The following is a 20,207-nucleotide window of genomic DNA, read 5'->3' as shown; positions in this document are numbered from 1 at the left end:
GCAGAGATCATAGCAAGCTTATAGAGGGACAAGCTCTCGGAAGATGGAACTATACTGACCATGAACTAAGCCTGCCGCGCAACTAGAAATAGCCAGGTAGCATTTCCTATTTATTGCTAGATGCCCAGCTCTGGCCTAAGACCTAAATAGCTAGCAGAGGGAAATATAAGACCTGGCTCACCTCTAGAGAAATATTCCAAAGAAGACAGTAGCCCCCCACATATAATGACGGTGAGTTCAGATGAAACAACAAACGCAGCAGGAAAATAGTCTTAGCAAATTTGAGGTCCGCTTACTAGATAGCAGAAGACAGATAGTATACTTTCATGGTCAGCAGAAAAACACTAACAAAACACCATCCAGAGATTACCTTAAACTCTGGCATTAACTCATAACGCCAGAGTAGCAATCCCTGATCAACGAGAGCTTTCCAGACACAGTAACAAAACTTCAGCTGTGAACTGGAACAAATAGGCAAAACGAAACATGGACAAAAGTCCAACTTATCTAGTAGTTGTCAGAAGCAGGAACAAGCACTGAGAGGCATCAGATAACATTGTTGACCGGCAAGAAACCACCAGAGAAATGAGCTTAAATAGCGACACCCACTACTGATGGAACCAGGTGAAACAGGAAAGAGGATGACAAGTCCAATTCCACAAGCGGCCACCGGGGGAGCCCAGAATCCAAATTCACAACAGCCAACCACAGAACACAGGATCAAGTGTTCGAATCCAGAAGCATGACAACCGGGTCTTATATAACACCCCATGATGCCAATCACGGTAATGCCAGTATCCAACATGGCTGCGGCATTACCGTCTATGGCTGGCAATGCCCACATATTCATTGGCTGTCCAACAGGCGCCAAACATGTGAGGCGGGCACTCGAGCTCCTGCTTGATCGAGTAACAAGCGTGCCCGAGCACCCCAACACTCATTCATCACTGGTGATATCCAATTTCTCTTGCAGAACGGATCAATCATTGAACCAGTGGTGCGGCCATTTCTCCAAAGTGTTCCAGGAGCCACTTTTCGATATGACAATTCCAGGCTACATATGGCACATGCTACTGTGATCAACCTGCGTGGCCTAACCGTGCTACCATGTCCTGTAGCATCTCCAAAATTGTTTCCCACCGAGCACATCTGGGACCTCATTGGTCGGTGACTACACAGGGAGCTGCCAGCAGTGGATCTTGATGATTTGCCCATTTCTCAGATGATCATTAATAACCTCACTGATAGCATCCAAGGCTGTAAATGCGGTGATTTTTGCATGTGACGCTCATACTCCAGACGGAATAAATCGAGAAGTTTGAAAATTTTGTTTCCAATTTTTCATCATTTGCAGATCAGTAACGTGTCTATCCATCCTGTGATTTCCATAATTTCACAACCTTTTCTTCTCGGTGTTGCAATTTAATTGCTGAGAAGTGTGTATTTATATATTCATTTATAGTATAAATGAAAACCTCAATATGGGCAGTATTATGTTTCCATCCAGCTAGACGCTCATCTATCCAAAATTCCCATCGATTAGTCAGTGGTGGGATTGACTCCACAGACCATGTCTCTAACTGGAGGACCTGAGACGTCCATGCATTATACAGTCAGCCATTTGACTTGAATTGGAACAATGTAATGCCTCATTTTTCCTGTGGGGGAGCTGCAGGGAAATAACACAGTTGCTGCCAAATTTCCCTACAGATCACAGCTGATCGTTAGAAGTGCCATCAGATGTTTTCTAAACAGGAACATCTTGTTCTGAAATCAGTGTCCAGCGTGGGAGTTCTGCTCTTGTGCACTTCCTCATACGTTCTGTTAATCATTTTCTTTCCCATTTACGACATGTGGTATTGCGTAATTTGGGCTGAATGAAAATCTCTGCATGTGTTATGACAGCGCTGTAGTCCTGCCATGGGAGTGATAGAGATAAGTTCAGTCTCACTGCTCATGCTCACTACGGGGGGAGTGGATCTCAGCTATAACCAGAGGTGAGTCAGATGATTGCCCAAGTTGAGGGCTCAAGAAGTTCTAGAAAGTCCTGTAAGTTGTAAGATTTGTCTGACGTCTGACAATGTCGAGATATGGAACCTTTTTAGATCCTTGCATCCCTGCCATAACCTAAAATTGGGAACAGATGGGAAGGATCTAAGAGGTGCTCTTGGTGTCACTTATGGTGGGAACAATGGGTTGGAGAGATCTAACATATCCCAATGGGAGACTTCGGGGAACAGTCGAGCTAACCGCATACTTTAGGTGCACCCTTTTCTGGTCTAAAGGACCTGTACACATTAGACCAACGTTGGCCAAACCTGAAAATATTGACGACAGTCTAATGTGTATGGGGGCTTCTCAACAGATGAGAAGGAATGAGCACGTTGGATTTCCGACTGTTGATCTTTTGGTTCTTCAGAAGATAAGCTGCCCCCTGAGGCGTCCAACAGCAGCTCCCTCTGGGCCAAGCGTTATTGTGTATGGGGGACTTGGAAGACATAGTTGATTATCATTCAGTTTATTGTGTACGGGGGGAGTTTAAAGTGAAGCCTTTATTAGAGAATAACCTACTGTTCCACAATTTTGTGCTAAATTTGTTTTAAAAAAATCTTTTGGTAATGTTTTTTTTTCTACATATCACAATCTGTATTAAAAAAAAAACGTCTTTTTTTCATTAATCAACACATGTATTTAATGAGCATGTGCAAAGGTCATTGTGAAAGGAGGAGGAGAGCTGTGACATCACTTAATGTGATTGGTAGATCCTGTGTATCTGGTACGTGCCTGTCCAGGACTCGTGCTTTGCTTCCCTCACCCTGGTCCCCTAAACTCTGTGGTGCTCTACATCGAGCTTTACAGATGGCCTGGATCCTTGATCCCATTTGATCATCTACCTGGGCCTATATACCGTGAGTCCTTTGTCTTGGTATTAAGGCTTCAGTGTTTCTAAGACTCTGAGTTTCCCTATTCACCTTGACTTGGTCTGCTGCTGTCTGCGGTTTTCTGGACATCGCCTGCCTGCCAGCAGTTTCTAGTATCCCAGTTGCCTGTCTGCCGTCTCCTGGATATTTCCAGCCTGCCTGAGGTTTCCAGCATCCCAGCTGCCTGTCCACAGTCTCCTGCCTGCCTGTGGTTTCCAGCATCTCAGCTGCCTGTCTGCAGTCACCTGGATGTTACCTGCCTGCCCATGGTTTTAAGCATATCAGATGCCTCTCTGCAGTCACCTGGAAGTCACCTGCCTGCCTGCGGTTTCCAGCATCCCAGCTGCCTGTCTGCCATCTCCTGGACATCTCCTGCCTGAGGGTTCCAGCACTCCATCTGCCTGTCTACAGTCTCCCAGACATCTCCTGCCTGCCTGAGGTTTCCAGTATCCGAGCTGCCTGTCTGCCATCTCCTGGACATCTCCTGGCTAAATGAGGTTTCAAGCATCCCAGCTGCCTGTCCGCAGTCTCCTGGATGTCTCCTGCCTGGCTGAGGTTTCCAGCATCCCAGCAGCCTGTCTGCAGTCTCCTGGACATTTCCTGCCTGGCTGCGGTTTCCAGAATCCCAGTAGCCTGTCTGCAGTCTCCTGGACATCTCCTGCCTGCCTGAGGTTTCCAGCATCCCAGCTGCCTGTCTGCAGTCTCCTGGACGTCTTCTGCCTGCGATTTCCAGCATCCCAGCTGCCAGTCCGCAGTTTCCTAGTCATCTCCTGCCAGCCTGCGGTTTCCAGCATCCCAACAGCCTGTCTGCAGTCTCCTGGATGTCACCTGTCTGCCTGCAGTTTCCAGCATCCTAGCTGCGTGTCCGCAGTATCCTAGACATCTGCTGCCTGCCTGCAGTTTCCAGCATCTCGGCTGGCTCTCTGCAGTCACCTGGACGTCATCTGCCTGCCTGCGGTTTCCAGCATCCCAGCTGCCTGTCCGCAGTCTCCCGAACATCGCCTGCCTGGCTGTGGTTTCCAGCATTCCAGCTGTGTAAAAAAAATGACATTATAAAGATACATTATAAAATTAATCAGAACAGAAATTTCAGTCTGATGATAAAAGAATGAATTTGCTTTAAAAACATGAAAAGTTTTCTTAGTTCTTTAGATGCGGCAGAGGCAAGCTATGTGGTATTATGATCATGTGGAACCAGTCAAACATGTGGAGTGTGTAGAATTAGCTGAAACGATGCAAATTAGGAGTTTTTTTTAAGCTTTAACTTGAATTTCCTGCTTGCCAGCATGAAAGAAATAAAGCCTGTTTTGTAAATGGGGAAAGTGAGGCCCCTCCTCCGGTCTTTATATTCCTCCCCTGTCCTGCTGTGCATCTGCTGCTGTTCTCTTCCCAATCCCAACCCGTGGTTTACACAGGACTGCACACACACAGGTTTGTATAGTTATATGGGGGGCTTCTAGCGGTCGGTGGGATTCTATGAGGAAATTCACCTTTCAATATGGGATCTAGTGACTGCCCCAGTTCACAGGATGTCACATGGCTGCATCCTTGTCACTGCATCAGATCCGCTGGGCTGGCAATTCTGAGGATGCAAAGTGCAGGCAGATGCAGCAGAGCCGAGTTTGTGCTATGAGGGTAGGACGGTAAATGACCACGTTATCTGTGAACTTATAATCAGTATTTGTATCACACATTCACCTCTGCTACTTCTGCACGTCACATCCTGATTTTGAAAAGTGATATCTATGGTCTTGCATGGGACTGCAGGTCGTAACCCTATTATATTACATTTACATGGATTATATGATACAAATATTTGTATCAGATTTTCACTTCTGCCACATTTGCATGTTGCATCCTAATACTGCAATGTGTTGTCTGCGGTCTTACATGGGACTGCAGGATCATAAATCTACCGTATTATATTTACATGGATTTTAAGACACAGATAGATGACAATTACAAATTCAGTTCCCCTGCATCTTCATGTTATTAAAATATCTCGTACTGAAATTGTAATGTGCTCTCCGTGGCCTTACATAGGTCTGCAGGAGGCAATCATATCATAATAATATGTTTGTCATATAATCCATGTAAATATATTATGGTAGGTTTCATTCCTGCAGTCCTATGTAAGACCACAGGCAACCCACTGCAATATCAGGATCGGAATATTTTAGTAAAGTACAGATGTAGCAGAACTGAATTTGTAATTTTCATCTAGCCTTTTGCATAAAATCATCCATGTAAATATAATATGGCAAGTTATGTTTTGCAGTCCTATGCAAGACCACATACTGGAATATGTTTTTGCCTTAAAACTATTTGTATCATATAATCTATGCAATGATAATATGTAAATTTACTTCCGGCAGTTCCAGGTAAGACCACAGAAAGCACATTACAATATTAGAATAATTATTTTTAAACACACAGATGTAGCATAAATTAATATGTGATGTAAGCGTATCATATTATCTACTCGTATAAAATAATCCATGAAATTATAATAGGTTTACATCCTGCAGTCCTACGTAAAACCACAGACCGCACACTGCGGTATCAGAATGAGACATGTGTGTAACGTGCAGATGTAACACAAATTAATTTGTGATATAACGATTTGCATCACATAATCCATGTAAATATAATATTGTGTGTTGACGTCCTGCAGTCCTATGTAAGAACACAGGCAGCATACTGCAATATAAGGATGGGACATGTCAGTAATATAAGGTGGCTGTATAAAATGAGCTCAATCTAGTGTTGGCTTGAGAAAGTGAGCTTCCCCCAGTGATGTCTGCAGGTAGTGGAAAGTACATTAGTTGCATGCTTTATGGCAGTATCACCAGTGGCAGCCACCACTAGAGGGAGCTCACACTCTGCAGCCACCACTAGAGGGAGCTCACTTAATACAGCCACCACTAGGGGGAGCTCACTTCACACAGCAGCCACTAGAGGGAGCTCATACTCTACAGCCACCACTAGAGGGAGCTCACACTATGCAGCCACCACTAGAGGGAGCTCACACTCTAAAGCCACCACTAGAGGGAGCTCACTTCACACAGCCACCACTAGGGGGAGCTCACTTCACACAGCCACCACTAGGGGGAGCTCACTTCACACAGCCACCACTAGGGGGAGCTCACTTCACATACTTATTATTGAATTCAATAGGAGCTTTTATTCTAACGTGTTCAATAATTTGTATCTATTCAGTTACCGATATGTCTGAAGGAAATTCACAGATTATCACCAAACCGATCAAGTTGATTGCTGCAGCTTGTAACAACATGGGAATTGGCTACAAAGGACACTTACCGTGGGATCTACCGTAAGTAGTACTGTACATATGGGCTAACGTACCAGATCTATACTCTAGGACAGTGGTCACCAAACTGTGGAAATGCAACTCCCAGCATGCCGTGAGAGTAAATTAAAATGTTTTCCTAATTGGCTGTTTTTGGAAATGTCAATGCCAATTAGGGATCTGTCACTTTAAAAGGTTTTTTTTGTGGGGGAAATGTTATTAATATTGAGTTGGAAGGGGGTCATCTCTTGGAAACCCTTTAAGAAAATAATTGAAGGTGCCATGGAAGTGGCACAGATCAGTACATGGTGTAGTGGTCGAAAATGGTACTGCAATTTTTCTCCTATGTAAGAGCTTGCAGTACCATTTATGGCCACTATGTCATGTGTGGCGCTGTGTGAATCACAGCCCCTCCAATCAATGGATCAGTAGGGCCACCAGGACTCGAATCGTCATGGATTTGATATTCATGACCGATCCTAAGAAGAAACCATCAATATTCCATTCTTTTTCCTAGGTAGGAGAAGGATGGATCCAGTGGATTCTAGAACACATATATGGTCCTACATCTTAGAAAGGATGTAGAAGCCAGAAAAATGAGCTATAGTGGGCAGCAAAATAAGTGATTCTCAGTCCAATGGCCGCCAGCATGCTAAACTTCAAGGACCAGGTGGTGGCACACTGATCGAGAGCGGCTCCTGGTCACGTGTAATTGGGGCACCACGATTGTCCTTGTGGCCCCTGTCTGAGCAAGGCTTTATTATAGTAAATCCTAAGTAACCTTCCTCGTTTTTGCAGGAAAGAATTCCAGTATCTGTTAGACACGATAACGACAGTAAAGCAGCCAGGTAAGATGTCGAATTATACTGTACAGGATATAGGAGTGGAGTTAATAGAAACCAGTGTCTTCCCAGTAATCCTGAGCTCAGAACAGGGAGCAAAGTGGGACCACCCTAGTCTAATGGATGGGGATAGTAAAAAATATAGCGTGGAAAAAACTTAAAGGGATTATCTGGGTCACTTCTGCATCGGGGGTGAGCGGTGCCGAAACCTGACTAGAGACGTGCATGATCAACAGAATAGATCATACACGAGAATCGCAAGGTGACTGTTTTTGGGCTCTGTATGGTGGTATCATTCATTGAATCATTGGAAATGATAAGATTATTCTCTCTTTCCTTTTTATTTTTGGAAGGTGGAAAATTATAACGCCATCATTTCCAGTTCTGTATACTGAGCGGTGTATAATAATACTGCCATATAGTTCTCAATAATAATAGTAACATGTATACGACTCCACTTTTGATCCTCCATAGCGTTACCTGGGTCCCCCTACAGTCTTTTTGCCTCATCTTTCAGCAGGAACAGATGATTGCAGCTGTGACCAATGCAGTGTCACATGTTTACCGTGACAGAGAGGAGCCAGAAGACCGCAGCGTCTGATTTCTCCTACTCCTACACTGATTAGAAGCTCTTCACCTTCATATTAAACGGTGCAGGTTTCTTTTAGCAGTGCAGGGGTTAATCTACTCAGTTGAGAGCTCCTGGAAGCTTTCCTGCATTAAGGCTCTCAGCTGTTCACTGTTAGCCACTCCCATCTCCTATATAATCTGGACCCTGGCAAGCACTCATTGTCAGTGCTAGCTTATTGCGGCATGGCTGGAGGTTGTTGGTGGTTGTTATTTCAGAAGGCATTTGGTAGATTTATTTGTGTCATATGGCAAAGATTGTTAAGGAGTCGATATTGAGTTTTAGGTGGCACAAGAATTCTAATCCTCTTCCTTTCTGAAGAGACAATTTTCATATTTAATTTTTCACAGGAGGATTGCATGGCCTATAAGTCTCTTTACACTGGCATGTCAAACATGTCACTCTCCACACGGAAAGGCGTCAGCCCTTAGACCCCAGACAGACATTTTTTTCATGCAGCCAAATCAGATCTCATGCGTTGCACTGAGCAGGGGCAACACCCTGAAACACGTTTCTGGAAATTGAGATTGTGGTTTGGCTTTTATCCTAAGTCATGTGGCAAGGCTTGTTAAAGGGTCGATAATGACTTTTAGGTAGCACTGGATTTCTAATACTCTTTCTTTCTAAAGAGACAATTTGCATATTTAATTTCCCACAGGAGCATTGCATGACCAATAAGTCTCCTTACATTGGCACTTTCCACATGAAGAAAAGTTATCCCTTAGACTCCTGTTCTTGCAGTTCAGTAGGTCCCCTCCCCCTCCCCATTTGTCAGGATAATCTAGGACAGCTACATCCACAATTTACTCTTTTGATTTATTAATCCTTTCTTTGTTACAGGAAAGAAAAATCTTATTATTTGGGGCCGACGTTCATTTGAGGCCTTCGATGAGAAACTATTGCCTTTGGCAAACACCATTATTGTGCTTCTTACCAGGCAGCTCAGGTATGTGGCGGCCTCTGATTGTATGAGGCTGGAGAGTGGTATTTTCCTAGTGAATTTTCTATGGAAACAAATTTTCCTAATTTTTTCATGCATAAATGGAGCAATTGCATATAATGGTAATAATGGTATAATGCGCCCATATTAAACCATGCAGGACCGAGAATCTAGATTTAATCGAGTGTTCTTTAAATCCAGAAAACTGATATTTATTACTCAAAACCCTTTTTTATTTTCATGTCATCCTCATATTTTCTGCAATTGTGCAATTTACATGCTTTTATGGAGGAGAAATGTTCTTATTTTGCTTTTGTTGTACCGTTTTAATTCTAGCGATTTACCAAAATTCACTCATTACATCTGCCGCGATGAAGAAGAGATTGTGCAGCTTGTGTCCAGTCCACCTCTCTATGATGAAGTGGAAACTATATGGGTGCTGGGAGGAGTGGAGTGTTATCAGGTAAGTGCAGTGGAAATGGTCACTAGTGGGAGCTGTTGTTTAATACAAGAGCACGACGTGTGTATAGAGCTAGAAAAATGTAAAGCAACACCCGGGACGAAAGCTTGAAATCCGATCGTGTCCTCCAAAATTAAAAGTGGTGAAGTACTCTACTTTTAGAGATTCTTGGAGGTCTATATGCCGGCCTCACCAGAAGCCACAAAACATGGTCAGGTCACAGGTTGTGACCATTTCCATCATTAACGTTACCACTGCATTCCCATACCTCTGTCAACCGCTTAGATGACAGGGTCAGCATAGGCTGAAGCATCTGAGGGATGATGTCATGTCCATCATTCATGTGACCACTGAATTCCCTCCGTCTGTCAACCACTTAGATGTCAAAGTCAGCATAGACCGCAGCATATTTATCTCATGTCCATCATTAACTTGACCACTGAATTGCTGTCCCTCTGTTAACCATTTAGATTCCAAGGTTAGGACAGACCGCAGCATCTGAGGGGTGATGTCATGTCAATCATTCATGTGATCACTGCACCCCCTCCCTCTATCAACCACTTAGATGCCAGGGTCAAAATCGAACGCAGCATATTAAGAGTTGTGTCATGTCCATTATTAACGTGACCACTGCATTCCCTTCCCTCCGTCAACCACTTAGATGTCAGGGTCTGCATAGACTGTGGCATCTGAGGGGTTATGTACTGTCCATTATTCTTGTGACCCCCTTCATCCTCCTCCCTCTGTCAACCATTTCTGTGCTAGGGTGCATATAGACTGAAGCATCTAAGGAGTGATGTCATGTCCATTATTCACATGACCAAAGCATCCCTCTCCCTCTGTCAACCATTTACATGTCAGGGTCTGCATAGACTGCGGCATCTGAGGGATGATGCGCTGTCAATCATTTATGTGACCCCCATCATCCCTCTCTCTCTTTCAACCACTTAGATACCAGGATTTGCATAGACTGCGGCATCTAAGGGGTGATGCGATGTCAATCATTTATGTGACCCCCATCAATCCCTCTGTCAACCACTTAGATGCCAGGGTGAATATAGACTGCAGCATCTAAAGGGTGATGTCATGTCCATCAGTCACATGACCACAGCAACCCTCTCCTTCTGTCAACCACTTAGATGCCAGGATCAGCATAGACTACTACATCTAAGGGGAAAAAGCGCTGTGCCATCTTGAACATCCATGGCATACCCACTGGATATACCATAAATGTTTGATGGATGCCGGTGCCACCTCTGGGAATATTTTCTTCAACGTTAATCGTGAAAGGGACTCGGTTGCAAGTGTGGAGCCCCAGGGTACTGGTCGTCACAGTAGCATTGTTTTCCTCACGGGGAGAGTGATGTTACGCTTGAAGGCAAGAAGGGATAACTGTAACCAGGTACCACAAACATGCAACACATTCACACTCCAGGCCACCAGGGGGAGCTTTTGATCTTATTTACTAGCTGACTCCCCATATATATATATATGGTAGTTTTTGGAGGGAAAGTCAGTCAGTTCCAGGAAGGTCCAGTCAGTTTCTGTCAGAGAGACAGAGGGGAAGGAAGCAGAAAGATGTGCTAAAGAGGGAGATTGCCAGAAGGGAGCTTGGGGGAACGTGGGGGTCTGCAGCTCCTGGCAGAAAGAGGAAATTGAGAAGGAAAGAACATCGTTCAGTCAGTCCTTGCCAGGAAACAGACTGGATCAGTCTGAGGCAGAAGAGGGTTTACGGAGCTGTGTAGCCGCAGTGCAGCAGTTCCCAGAAAGAGAAGTTCAGAAAGCCGAATACATTGCAGTGAACATGCAGGAGAGCAAAGCCCAGGAGAGGATACCAGGGGGAGACCAGCTCCGAGCAGGCTGCCTCCTTCTGAAGCGCAGAAACCGGTAGCCGGAACACCGAGGTTGTAAGGACTCTCTACAACTTACATCAGAGACCGGCAGGACAGCTGAACAGCACGTTACCTGTCCGCCTTAGTACCCAGGAGGCACGGTGACACCCTTAGAGGCTGGGGCATTCTAGAGTCCCTATAAACCACCTCAAGTCACCAGTCATACGGGTCATGTCCTATCCTATATAGGGGACAGAGAGAACAATAGAATAGAATACCCGTGAGGATCTTATTTGAAGCCATAGGCAGTAAGTGACTACAACACCATGGCGCTAGAGGAAGGCTTTGATTTCCACCTGCGTAAGGGGACTCCTAACTTGCCTCCAAGCCGGCCGGACCCTGCCTGCCCTGTGATCTGGTGCCCTGAACTGTGGCTGCCTGAAGACGTCAGTAAACCAGGAGAGACTGCAAACCTGTGTCCTCGTTCTTTACTGCGCCATTCACCATCTTCTATCCACACACACCGGGACCCCTGGGGATACACTTCACCTGTGGGAAGGTATACCATCTAGCTGCCATAACATTACCCCAGAGGACCCCTTAAAGCAGCGTCGGTCCCCACTGACCGAATACCACAGGTGGCGTCACGAACATAAACTTTATCCCCTTGAAGACCTTTCCCTTTTAACGTTGATGCCCAGGGCCACGGACCGGGTCAGCCACCGTGACATCCCCCTGTGAACACAGGACCCGGTACCGTGTACCCCACTGCCCTGTGGGCGCGTCACAACCAGCGCGTAAAGTTTTTTATTACAATCATATTTCTGTTTTAATAGCGGTATCTCATAGATCACTATCACACCATCTGATAAGTACATATTATTGCCTCTCTTTGCAGAAAATGATGAAACACTCTTGGTGTAACCATATCTACTTCACGCACATCATGGCGGATTTTCCATGTGATATTTTCTTTCCAGAATTTGACAAGAACGTCTTCAAATTAAAAGAGAAGTAAGTAAAGTATGAAAATGACTCCATTTACAGGGGTTGTCCAGTCTTTTTCTAAAAGTCTACAGTCTCCTGAATCCTCACAGCATATGCACTGATGAGCGTCGGCGATCACGTGACCGCAAGTGTTATGACCCCAATGGCGAGGGTCTCAGAGGAACGTGGAAGTCTGCAGAATACAAAAATCCAGCTCATAGGGCAGTGGTAACTGGGTTGACCATATATCTACTCCTAACGCCAACACTAGAAGTAGCCGGGGATCATTCCTACGTTGATTCTAGATGACACGCGCCAGCCGGAGAATCTAGCTACCCCTAGTAGAGGAAAACAAAGACCTTTCTTGCCTCCAGAGAAGGGGACCCCAAAGCTGGATAGAAGCCCCCCACAAATAATGACGGTGAGGTAAGAGGAAATGACAAACACAGAAATGAACCAGGTTTAGCACAGAGAGGCCCGCTTACTGATAGCAGAATAAAGAAAGGTAACTTATATGGTCAACAAAAACCCTATCAAAATCCACACTGGAAATTCAAGAACCCCCGAACCGTCTAACGGTCCGGGGGGAGAACACCAGCCCCCCTAGAGCTTCCAGCAAAGGTCAGGATATAGATTAGGAACAAGCTGGACAAAAATACAAAACCAAAACAAATAGCAAAAAGCAAAAGGCAGACTTAGCTGATATAACTGGAACCAGGATCAGTAGACAAGAGCACAGCAGACTAGCTCTGATAACTACGTTGCCAGGCATTGAACTGAAGGTCCAGGGAGCTTATATAGCAACACCCCTAACTAACGACCCAGGTGCGGATAAAAGGAATGACAGAAAAACCAGAGTCAAAAAACTAGTAACCACTAGAGGGAGCAAAAAGCAAATTCACAACAGTACCCCCCCCTTAGTGAGGGGTCACCGAACCCTCACCACGACCACCAGGGCGATCAGGATGAGCGGCATGAAAGGCACGAACTAAATCGGCCGCATGAACATCAGAGGCGACCACCCAGGAATTATCCTCCTGACCATAGCCCTTCCACTTGACCAGGTACTGAAGCCTCCGCCTGGAGAGGCGAGAATCCAAGATCTTCTCCACCACGTACTCCAACTCGCCCTCAACCAACACCGGAGCAGGAGGCTCAGCAGAAGGAACTACAGGCACAATGTACCGCCGCAACAAGGACCTATGAAATACATTGTGAATAGCAAACGACACAGGAAGATCCAGACGAAAAGATACAGGATTAAGGATTTCCAATATCTTGTAAGGCCCAATAAAACGAGGTTTAAATTTGGGAGAGGAGACCTTCATAGGAACAAAGCGGGAAGAAAGCCATACCAAATCCCCAACGCGTAGTCGGGGACCCACACCGCGACGGCGGTTGGCAAAGCGCTGAGCCTTCTCCTGTGACAACTTCAAGTTGTCCACCACATGATTCCAGATCTGCTGCAACCTATCCACCACAGAATCCACCCCAGGACAGTCAGAAGGCTCCACATGACCCGAAGAAAAGCGAGGATGGAAACCAGAGTTGCAGAAAAAAGGCGAAACCAAGGTGGCGGAACTAGCCCGATTATTAAGGGCAAACTCAGCCAATGGCAAGAATGTCACCCAATCGTCCTGATCAGCAGAGACAAAACACCTCAAATAAGCCTCCAAAGTCTGATTGGTTCGCTCCGTCTGTCCATTAGTCTGAGGATGGAAAGCAGACGAAAACGACAAATCAATGCCCATCCTACTACAAAAGGATCGCCAGAACCTGGAAACGAACTGGGATCCTCTGTCTGACACAATATTCTCAGGGATGCCGTGCAAACGAACCACGTTCTGGAAAAACACAGGAACCAGATCGGAAGAGGAAGGCAGCTTAGGCAAAGGAACCAAATGGACCATCTTGGAGAAGCGATCACATATCACCCAGATAACGGACATGCCCTGAGATAGCGGAAGATCAGAAATGAAATCCATGGAGATATGTGTCCAAGGTCTCTTCGGGACAGGCAAGGGCAAGAGCAAACCGCTGGCACGAGAACAGCAAGGCTTAGCTCGAGCACAAGTCCCACAGGACTGCACAAATGACCGCACATCCCTTGACAAGGAAGGCCACCAAAAGGACCTGGCCACCAGATCTCTGGTGCCAAAAATTCCCGGGTGACCTGCCAACACCGAGGAATGAACCTCGGAAATGACTCTGCTGGTCCACTTATCCGGGACAAACAGTCTGTCTGGTGGACAAGACTCAGGCCTATCAGCCTGAAATCTCTGCAACACACGTCGCAGATCCGGAGAAATAGCTGACAAGATAACTCCATCTTTAAGAATACCAACAGGATCAGTGACTCCAGGAGCATCAGGCACAAAGCTCCTGGAAAGAGCATCGGCCTTCACATTCTTTGAACCTGGTAAATACGAGACAACAAAATCAAAGCGGGAGAAAAACAATGACCAGCGGGCCTGTCTCGGATTAAGGCGTTTAGCAGACTCGAGATACATCAGATTTTTGTGATCAGTCAAGACCACCACACGATGCTTAGCACCCTCGAGCCAATGACGCCACTCCTCAAATGCCCATTTCATGGCCAACAACTCCCGATTGCCCACATCATAATTTCGCTCGGCAGGCGAAAACTTCCTAGAGAAAAAGGCACAAGGTTTCATAACAGAGCAACCAGGGCCTCTCTGCGACAAAACGGCCCCTGCCCCAATCTCCGAAGCATCCACCTCAACCTGAAAGGGAAGTGAGACGTCAGGCTGGCACAAAACAGGCGCCGAAGTAAACCGGCGTTTCAACTCCTGGAAAGCCTCCACGGCAGCAGGAGCCCAGTTAGCTACATCGGAGCCCTTCTTGGTCATATCCGTCAAAGGTTTCACAATGCTAGAAAAATTAGCGATAAAACGACGGTAGAAGTTAGCGAAGCCCAAGAACTTCTGAAGACTCTTAACTGACGAGGGCTGAGTCCAATCAAGAATAGCTCGGACCTTGACTGGGTCCATCTCCACAGCAGAAGGGGAAAAAATGAACCCCAAAAAGGGAACCTTCTGTACACCAAAGAGACACTTTGAGCCCTTGACAAACAAAGAATTTTCACGCAAAATTTTAAAGACCAACCTGACCTGCTCCACATGCGAATCCCAATTATCAGAAAAAACCAAAATATCATCCAGATAAACAATCAAAAATTTATCCAGATACTTCCGGAAAATGTCATGCATAAAGGACTGAAAAACTGAAGGCGCATTGGAGAGCCCAAAAGGCATCACTAAGTACTCAAAATGACCTTCGGGCGTATTGAATGCGGTTTTCCATTCATCACCTTGCTTAATGCGCACAAGGTTGTACGCACCACGAAGGTCTATCTTGGTGAACCACTTGGCACCCTTAATCCGGGCAAACAAGTCAGACAACAGCAGCAAAGGATACTGAAATTTGACAGTGATCTTATTCAAAAGCCGATAATCAATACAAGGTCTCAAAGATCCGTCCTTTTTTGCCACAAAAAAGAATCCCGCACCAAGAGGGGAAGAAGACGGACGAATATGTCCTTTCTCCAGAGACTCCTTGATATATGAACGCATAGCGGTATGTTCAGGTACCGACAGATTAAACAGTCTTCCCTTAGGAAACTTACTGCCCGGGATCAAATCTATAGCACAGTCACAGTCCCTATGAGGAGGCAGTGCACTGGACCTGGACTCGCTAAAGACATCCTGATAATCAGACAAATACTCCGGAACTTCCGAAGGCGTAGAAGAAGCAATAGACACAGGCAGGGAATCCCCATGAATACCACGACAGCCCCAACTTGAGACTGACATAGCCTTCCAGTCAAGGACTGGATTATGGGTCTGTAACCATGGCAGCCCTAAAACAACCAAATCATGCATTTTATGTAAAACCAGGAAACGTATCACCTCGCGGTGTTCAGGAGTCATGCACATGGTAACCTGTGTCCAATACTGCGGTTTATTTGCTGCCAATGGTGTAGCATCAATACCCCTAAGAGGAATAGGATTTTCTAATGGTTCAAGAGTAAAACCACAGCGCTTAGCAAATGAGAGATCCATGAGACTCAGGGCAGCACCTGAATCTACAAACGCCATGACAGGATAAGATGACAGTGAGCAAATCAAAGTTACAGACAGAATAAATTTAGGTTGCAAATTACCAACGGTGACAGGACTAACAACCTTAGCTATACGTTTAGAGCATGCTGAGATAACATGTGTAGAATCACCACAGTGGTAGCACAAGCCATTCCGGCGTCTATGAATTTTCCGCTCATTTCTAGTCAGGATTCTATCACATTGCATTAAATCAGGTGTCTGTTCAGACAACACCATGAGGGAATTTGCGGTTTTTCTATCACATTGCACCGAATTAGGTGTCTGTTCAGACAACACCATGAGGGAATTTGCGGTTTTGCGCTCCCGCAACCGCCGGTCAATTTGAATAGCCAGTGCCATAGTATCATTCAGACCTGTGGGAATGGGAAAACCCACCATAACATTCTTAATGGCTTCAGAAAGGCCATTTCTAAAATTAGCGGCCAGTGCACACTCGTTCCAATGTGTCAGCACGGACCATTTCCGAAATTTTTGGCAATACACTTCAGCCTCGTCCTGCCCCTGAGACATAGACAGCAAGGCCTTTTCTGCCTGAATCTCAAGATTGGGTTCCTCATAAAGTAAACCGAGCGCCAGAAAAAACGCATCAAGATCAGCCAATGCCGGATCTCCTGGCGCCAGCGAAAAAGCCCAATCCTGAGGGTCGCCCCGTAAGAACGAAATAACAATTTTTACTTGCTGAGCAGAATCTCCAGATGAACAGGGTCTCAGGGACAAAAACAATTTACAATTATTCACGAAATTCCTAAACTTAAACCTGTCTCCGGAAAACAGTTCAGGAATCGGTATTTTAGGTTCTGACCTAGGATTTCTGATAACATAGTCTTGTATGCCCTGCACACGAGTAGCCAGCTGGTCCACACTTGTAATCAAGGTCTGGACATTCATGTCTGCAGCAAGCATAGCCACTCTGAGGTAAAGGGGAAGAAGAAAAAAAAAACAAAAAAAAAAAAACTCAGAATCTTCTTTCTTATAATCCCTCTTCTGCAATGCATTAAACATTCAATACTGGCCTGGCAAACTGTTATGACCCCAATGGCGAGGGTCTCAGAGGAACGTGGAAGTCTGCAGAATACAAAAATCCAGCTCATAGGGCAGTGGTAACTGGGTTGACCATATATCTACTCCTAACGCCAACACTAGAAGTAGCCGGGGATCATTCCTACGTTGATTCTAGATGACACGCGCCAGCCGGAGAATCTAGCTACCCCTAGTAGAGGAAAACAAAGACCTTTCTTGCCTCCAGAGAAGGGGACCCCAAAGCTGGATAGAAGCCCCCCACAAATAATGACGGTGAGGTAAGAGGAAATGACAAACACAGAAATGAACCAGGTTTAGCACAGAGAGGCCCGCTTACTGATAGCAGAATAAAGAAAGGTAACTTATATGGTCAACAAAAACCCTATCAAAATCCACACTGGAAATTCAAGAACCCCCGAACCGTCTAACGGTCCGGGGGGAGAACACCAGCCCCCCTAGAGCTTCCAGCAAAGGTCAGGATATAGATTAGGAACAAGCTGGACAAAAATACAAAACCAAAACAAATAGCAAAAAGCAAAAGGCAGACTTAGCTGATATAACTGGAACCAGGATCAGTAGACAAGAGCACAGCAGACTAGCTCTGATAACTACGTTGCCAGGCATTGAACTGAAGGTCCAGGGAGCTTATATAGCAACACCCCTAACTAACGACCCAGGTGCGGATAAAAGGAATGACAGAAAAACCAGAGTCAAAAAACTAGTAACCACTAGAGGGAGCAAAAAGCAAATTCACAACACGCAAGTATGCGATTTTCATACTTTCTGTCATATTCCAACTAGACGTGAGTGGCCTTGCTCAATCAGGAAGGCAGGCATGGTAACAAACCATCTCTGCCTTCTCTTTGGCTCTCTGAAAGCCGACTGCCTGCTGCTGCTGACTCTGAAATGTTATAAATCATTTAAATCCGCATTGCAGAGTGGATCGTCCCAAAATTTTAACCCGTTAAAGGGATTGTCCAGGCTTGGGGCTCACTGCTGTCACTCTATGACAGCAGACTTGTGAATCCTCACAGCACGCACAATTCACAAGGTCAGGATTCTCCGGTGATGGAAAGGGTAGTCATGTGAATTCAAGTATACGATTTTCATACTTCTGGCCACATTCCAACTAGACGTGCACGTCTAGTCGGCAGGTGACGACACGCATGCAAATCGCATACTTGCACCGGAGATCCCTGACAGCGCGCACTGTGCGTGCTGTGAGGATTCACGAGTTTGCAGTCACCTACATGGACTGCACACTTGATCCCCAAGCCTGGACAACCATTTTAAGCGATCCACAAGTACTTAAACAATAAAATCCTGTGGCCACCACTAGAGGGAACTTACTATATAGTGGTTATACACTGATGTTAATGAAGTTACTTTTTTTTTACTTTTTTCTTTCAGATATCCCGGAATTCCATCTGGAATTCAGGAAGAAAAAGGAGTAAAATACATATTTCGAGTGTATGAAAGAGATCAAGCCTGAAAAGTGAATGATATCAATATCACTCATTGAGTAAATCCCAGAATTTTCCAGCATTATCTTTTTGCCATCAAGTTTATTTTTTGCAATTCAGTCATTTTTGTTATTCAGTCGATCCAAGATGCAGTTTCCTCTCCGAGCTCAACAGATGGTGCAGTGGGTAAGGGCTTCTGCTGCAACCAGATGCTTTACAGCCAGAGAGAGAATAGTTAACTGTGAGAATCTAGTGATGGAAATCAGCGTCTTCCATCCAAAAATCAGGATAGTTTTTATACTAGGATTTTCAAGAAATAAACAGGTTTTGGAATGCCAAATCTTTCTTAATTTTTTTTTTTTTTTTTTTTTTTTTTGGGGGGGGGGGGGGGGGGGGGGAATATGATACAGCTTTAAAAGGTTGAAAATTATAATTTTTCTCAGCATGAAGTCCACTGGTCTGATGAAATCCAGATTCTTCCAGTGAATGGCCGTCCATATAATACTTGCCAAAAAAAGCGGGAACCACTGTTTAAATAGGATCTTTGCTCAGGCTAATGGAGAGAGTCCGAATGAGAAAGCCTCCCCTGTAAAGTCTGTACACCCCAATAGGTCACATGAGGAGGGTAGTTCTGATTATACAGTCCCTTTACATCTGAAAAGATGGTTAATTGTATAATTTGCATGAAAATAATGAGGTGGATTGTTTTAATCTGTGATAGCATTCATAAGAACTTGGCCTTCAAGTGGAGAAATTGGGAGAGATTTTACCACTACAATTACCCCTCTTTTCCTTTACAACCTAAACACAGAATTTTGTTTATTGTTAATGTTCTTCCTAAATGCAAAGTTAAATAATTTTCTAACTAGTCTTCATTAAAACTGTTCTTCCATTTTGCTGCTGCTGAGTGTCTGTAAGTCCTTTATCTACCTGAGTGTTCTGCAAAAATGTTAGAAATCCTCAGGGGCTCCTGTTCCAGGTTCTGATGGCTCTCTCTGCTCTCAGTTCCCTTCTCTCAGTGTTAGAGACAGCAGCACGGAGGAGTTGGGGGTTGTAATCAGCTTTGCAATGGACAGGGGAGAAAATATCTCAGAGGGCAAAGAAAACAGGCTGTAGATAAAGAGGAAAGCATGTGGTTAGTACAATACAGTTTAGGAACTTTGCTGATACATTAAAGGAAGTAAAGAAACCTCTACCTCAATATACAGAGTTCACATCCAGTATATATTTCTGGGAGACACACAAATAAATCACATCCAGCCTATATTACTGCAAGGGATACATAGAACTCAAATCCAGCCTATATTACTGGGAGGGATTCGTAGAACTCACATCCAGCCTATATTACTGGGAGGGATACATAGAGCTCACATCCAGCCTATATTACTGGGAGAGAAACATAGAGCTCACATCCAGCCTATATTACTGGGAAAGACAATCAGAGCTCACATCCAGCCTATATTACTGGGAGGGATACATAGAACTCACATCCAGCCTATATTACTGGGAGAGACACATAGAACTCATATCCAGCCTATATTACTGAGAGGGATACATAGAACTCACATCCAGCCTATATTACTGGGAGAGACACATAGAACTCACATCCAGCCTATATTACTGGGAGGGATATATAGAACTCACATCCAGCCTATATTACTG

At 45.0% G+C, this 20,207-nt stretch overlaps 1 protein-coding gene across 2 annotated transcripts; it reads left to right on the top strand.

Annotated features, from left to right (window-relative positions):
- The first annotated feature begins 1,879 nt into the window (after positions 1 to 1,879).
- Positions 1,880 to 19,441, top strand: LOC143776759 (dihydrofolate reductase-like). 2 transcript variants are annotated; one of them, XM_077266481.1, is made up of 7 exons: positions 1,880 to 1,997; positions 6,141 to 6,255; positions 7,030 to 7,079; positions 8,542 to 8,647; positions 8,978 to 9,104; positions 11,832 to 11,947; positions 18,493 to 19,441. In XM_077266481.1, exons 2-7 carry the CDS (start codon positions 6,149 to 6,151, stop codon positions 18,572 to 18,574), a joined length of 588 nt encoding a protein of 195 aa, XP_077122596.1. In that variant the 5' UTR covers positions 1,880 to 1,997; positions 6,141 to 6,148; the 3' UTR covers positions 18,575 to 19,441. The 2 variants fall into 2 exon arrangements, with proteins under 2 accessions (XP_077122596.1, XP_077122595.1); XM_077266480.1 differs by lacking the exon at positions 1,880 to 1,997 and adding an exon at positions 2,805 to 4,352.
- Positions 19,442 to 20,207: the final 766 nt, after the last annotated feature.

This window comes from Ranitomeya variabilis, chromosome 5 (assembly GCF_051348905.1).
Source record: "Ranitomeya variabilis isolate aRanVar5 chromosome 5, aRanVar5.hap1, whole genome shotgun sequence".
NCBI lineage: Eukaryota > Metazoa > Chordata > Amphibia > Anura > Dendrobatidae > Ranitomeya > Ranitomeya variabilis.
The sequence above is the reverse complement of the archived record's forward strand: the minus strand, read 5'-3'. Positions and strand labels throughout refer to the sequence as shown.

What these genes read in the sequence shown, in the direction of transcription:
- LOC143776759 (XM_077266480.1), top strand. Translation starts at nt 4,235, where the DNA reads ATGGGGAAAGTGAGGCCCCTCCTCCGGTCTTTATATTCCTCCCCTGTC. An exon ending in ACAGGACTGCACACACACAG is followed by an intron (nt 4,353 to 6,140) that starts GTTTGTATAGTT and finishes GTATCTATTCAG; the next exon opens with TTACCGATATGTCTGAAGGA. An exon ending in CTTCTTACCAGGCAGCTCAG is followed by an intron (nt 8,648 to 8,977) that starts GTATGTGGCGGC and finishes TTTTAATTCTAG; the next exon opens with CGATTTACCAAAATTCACTC.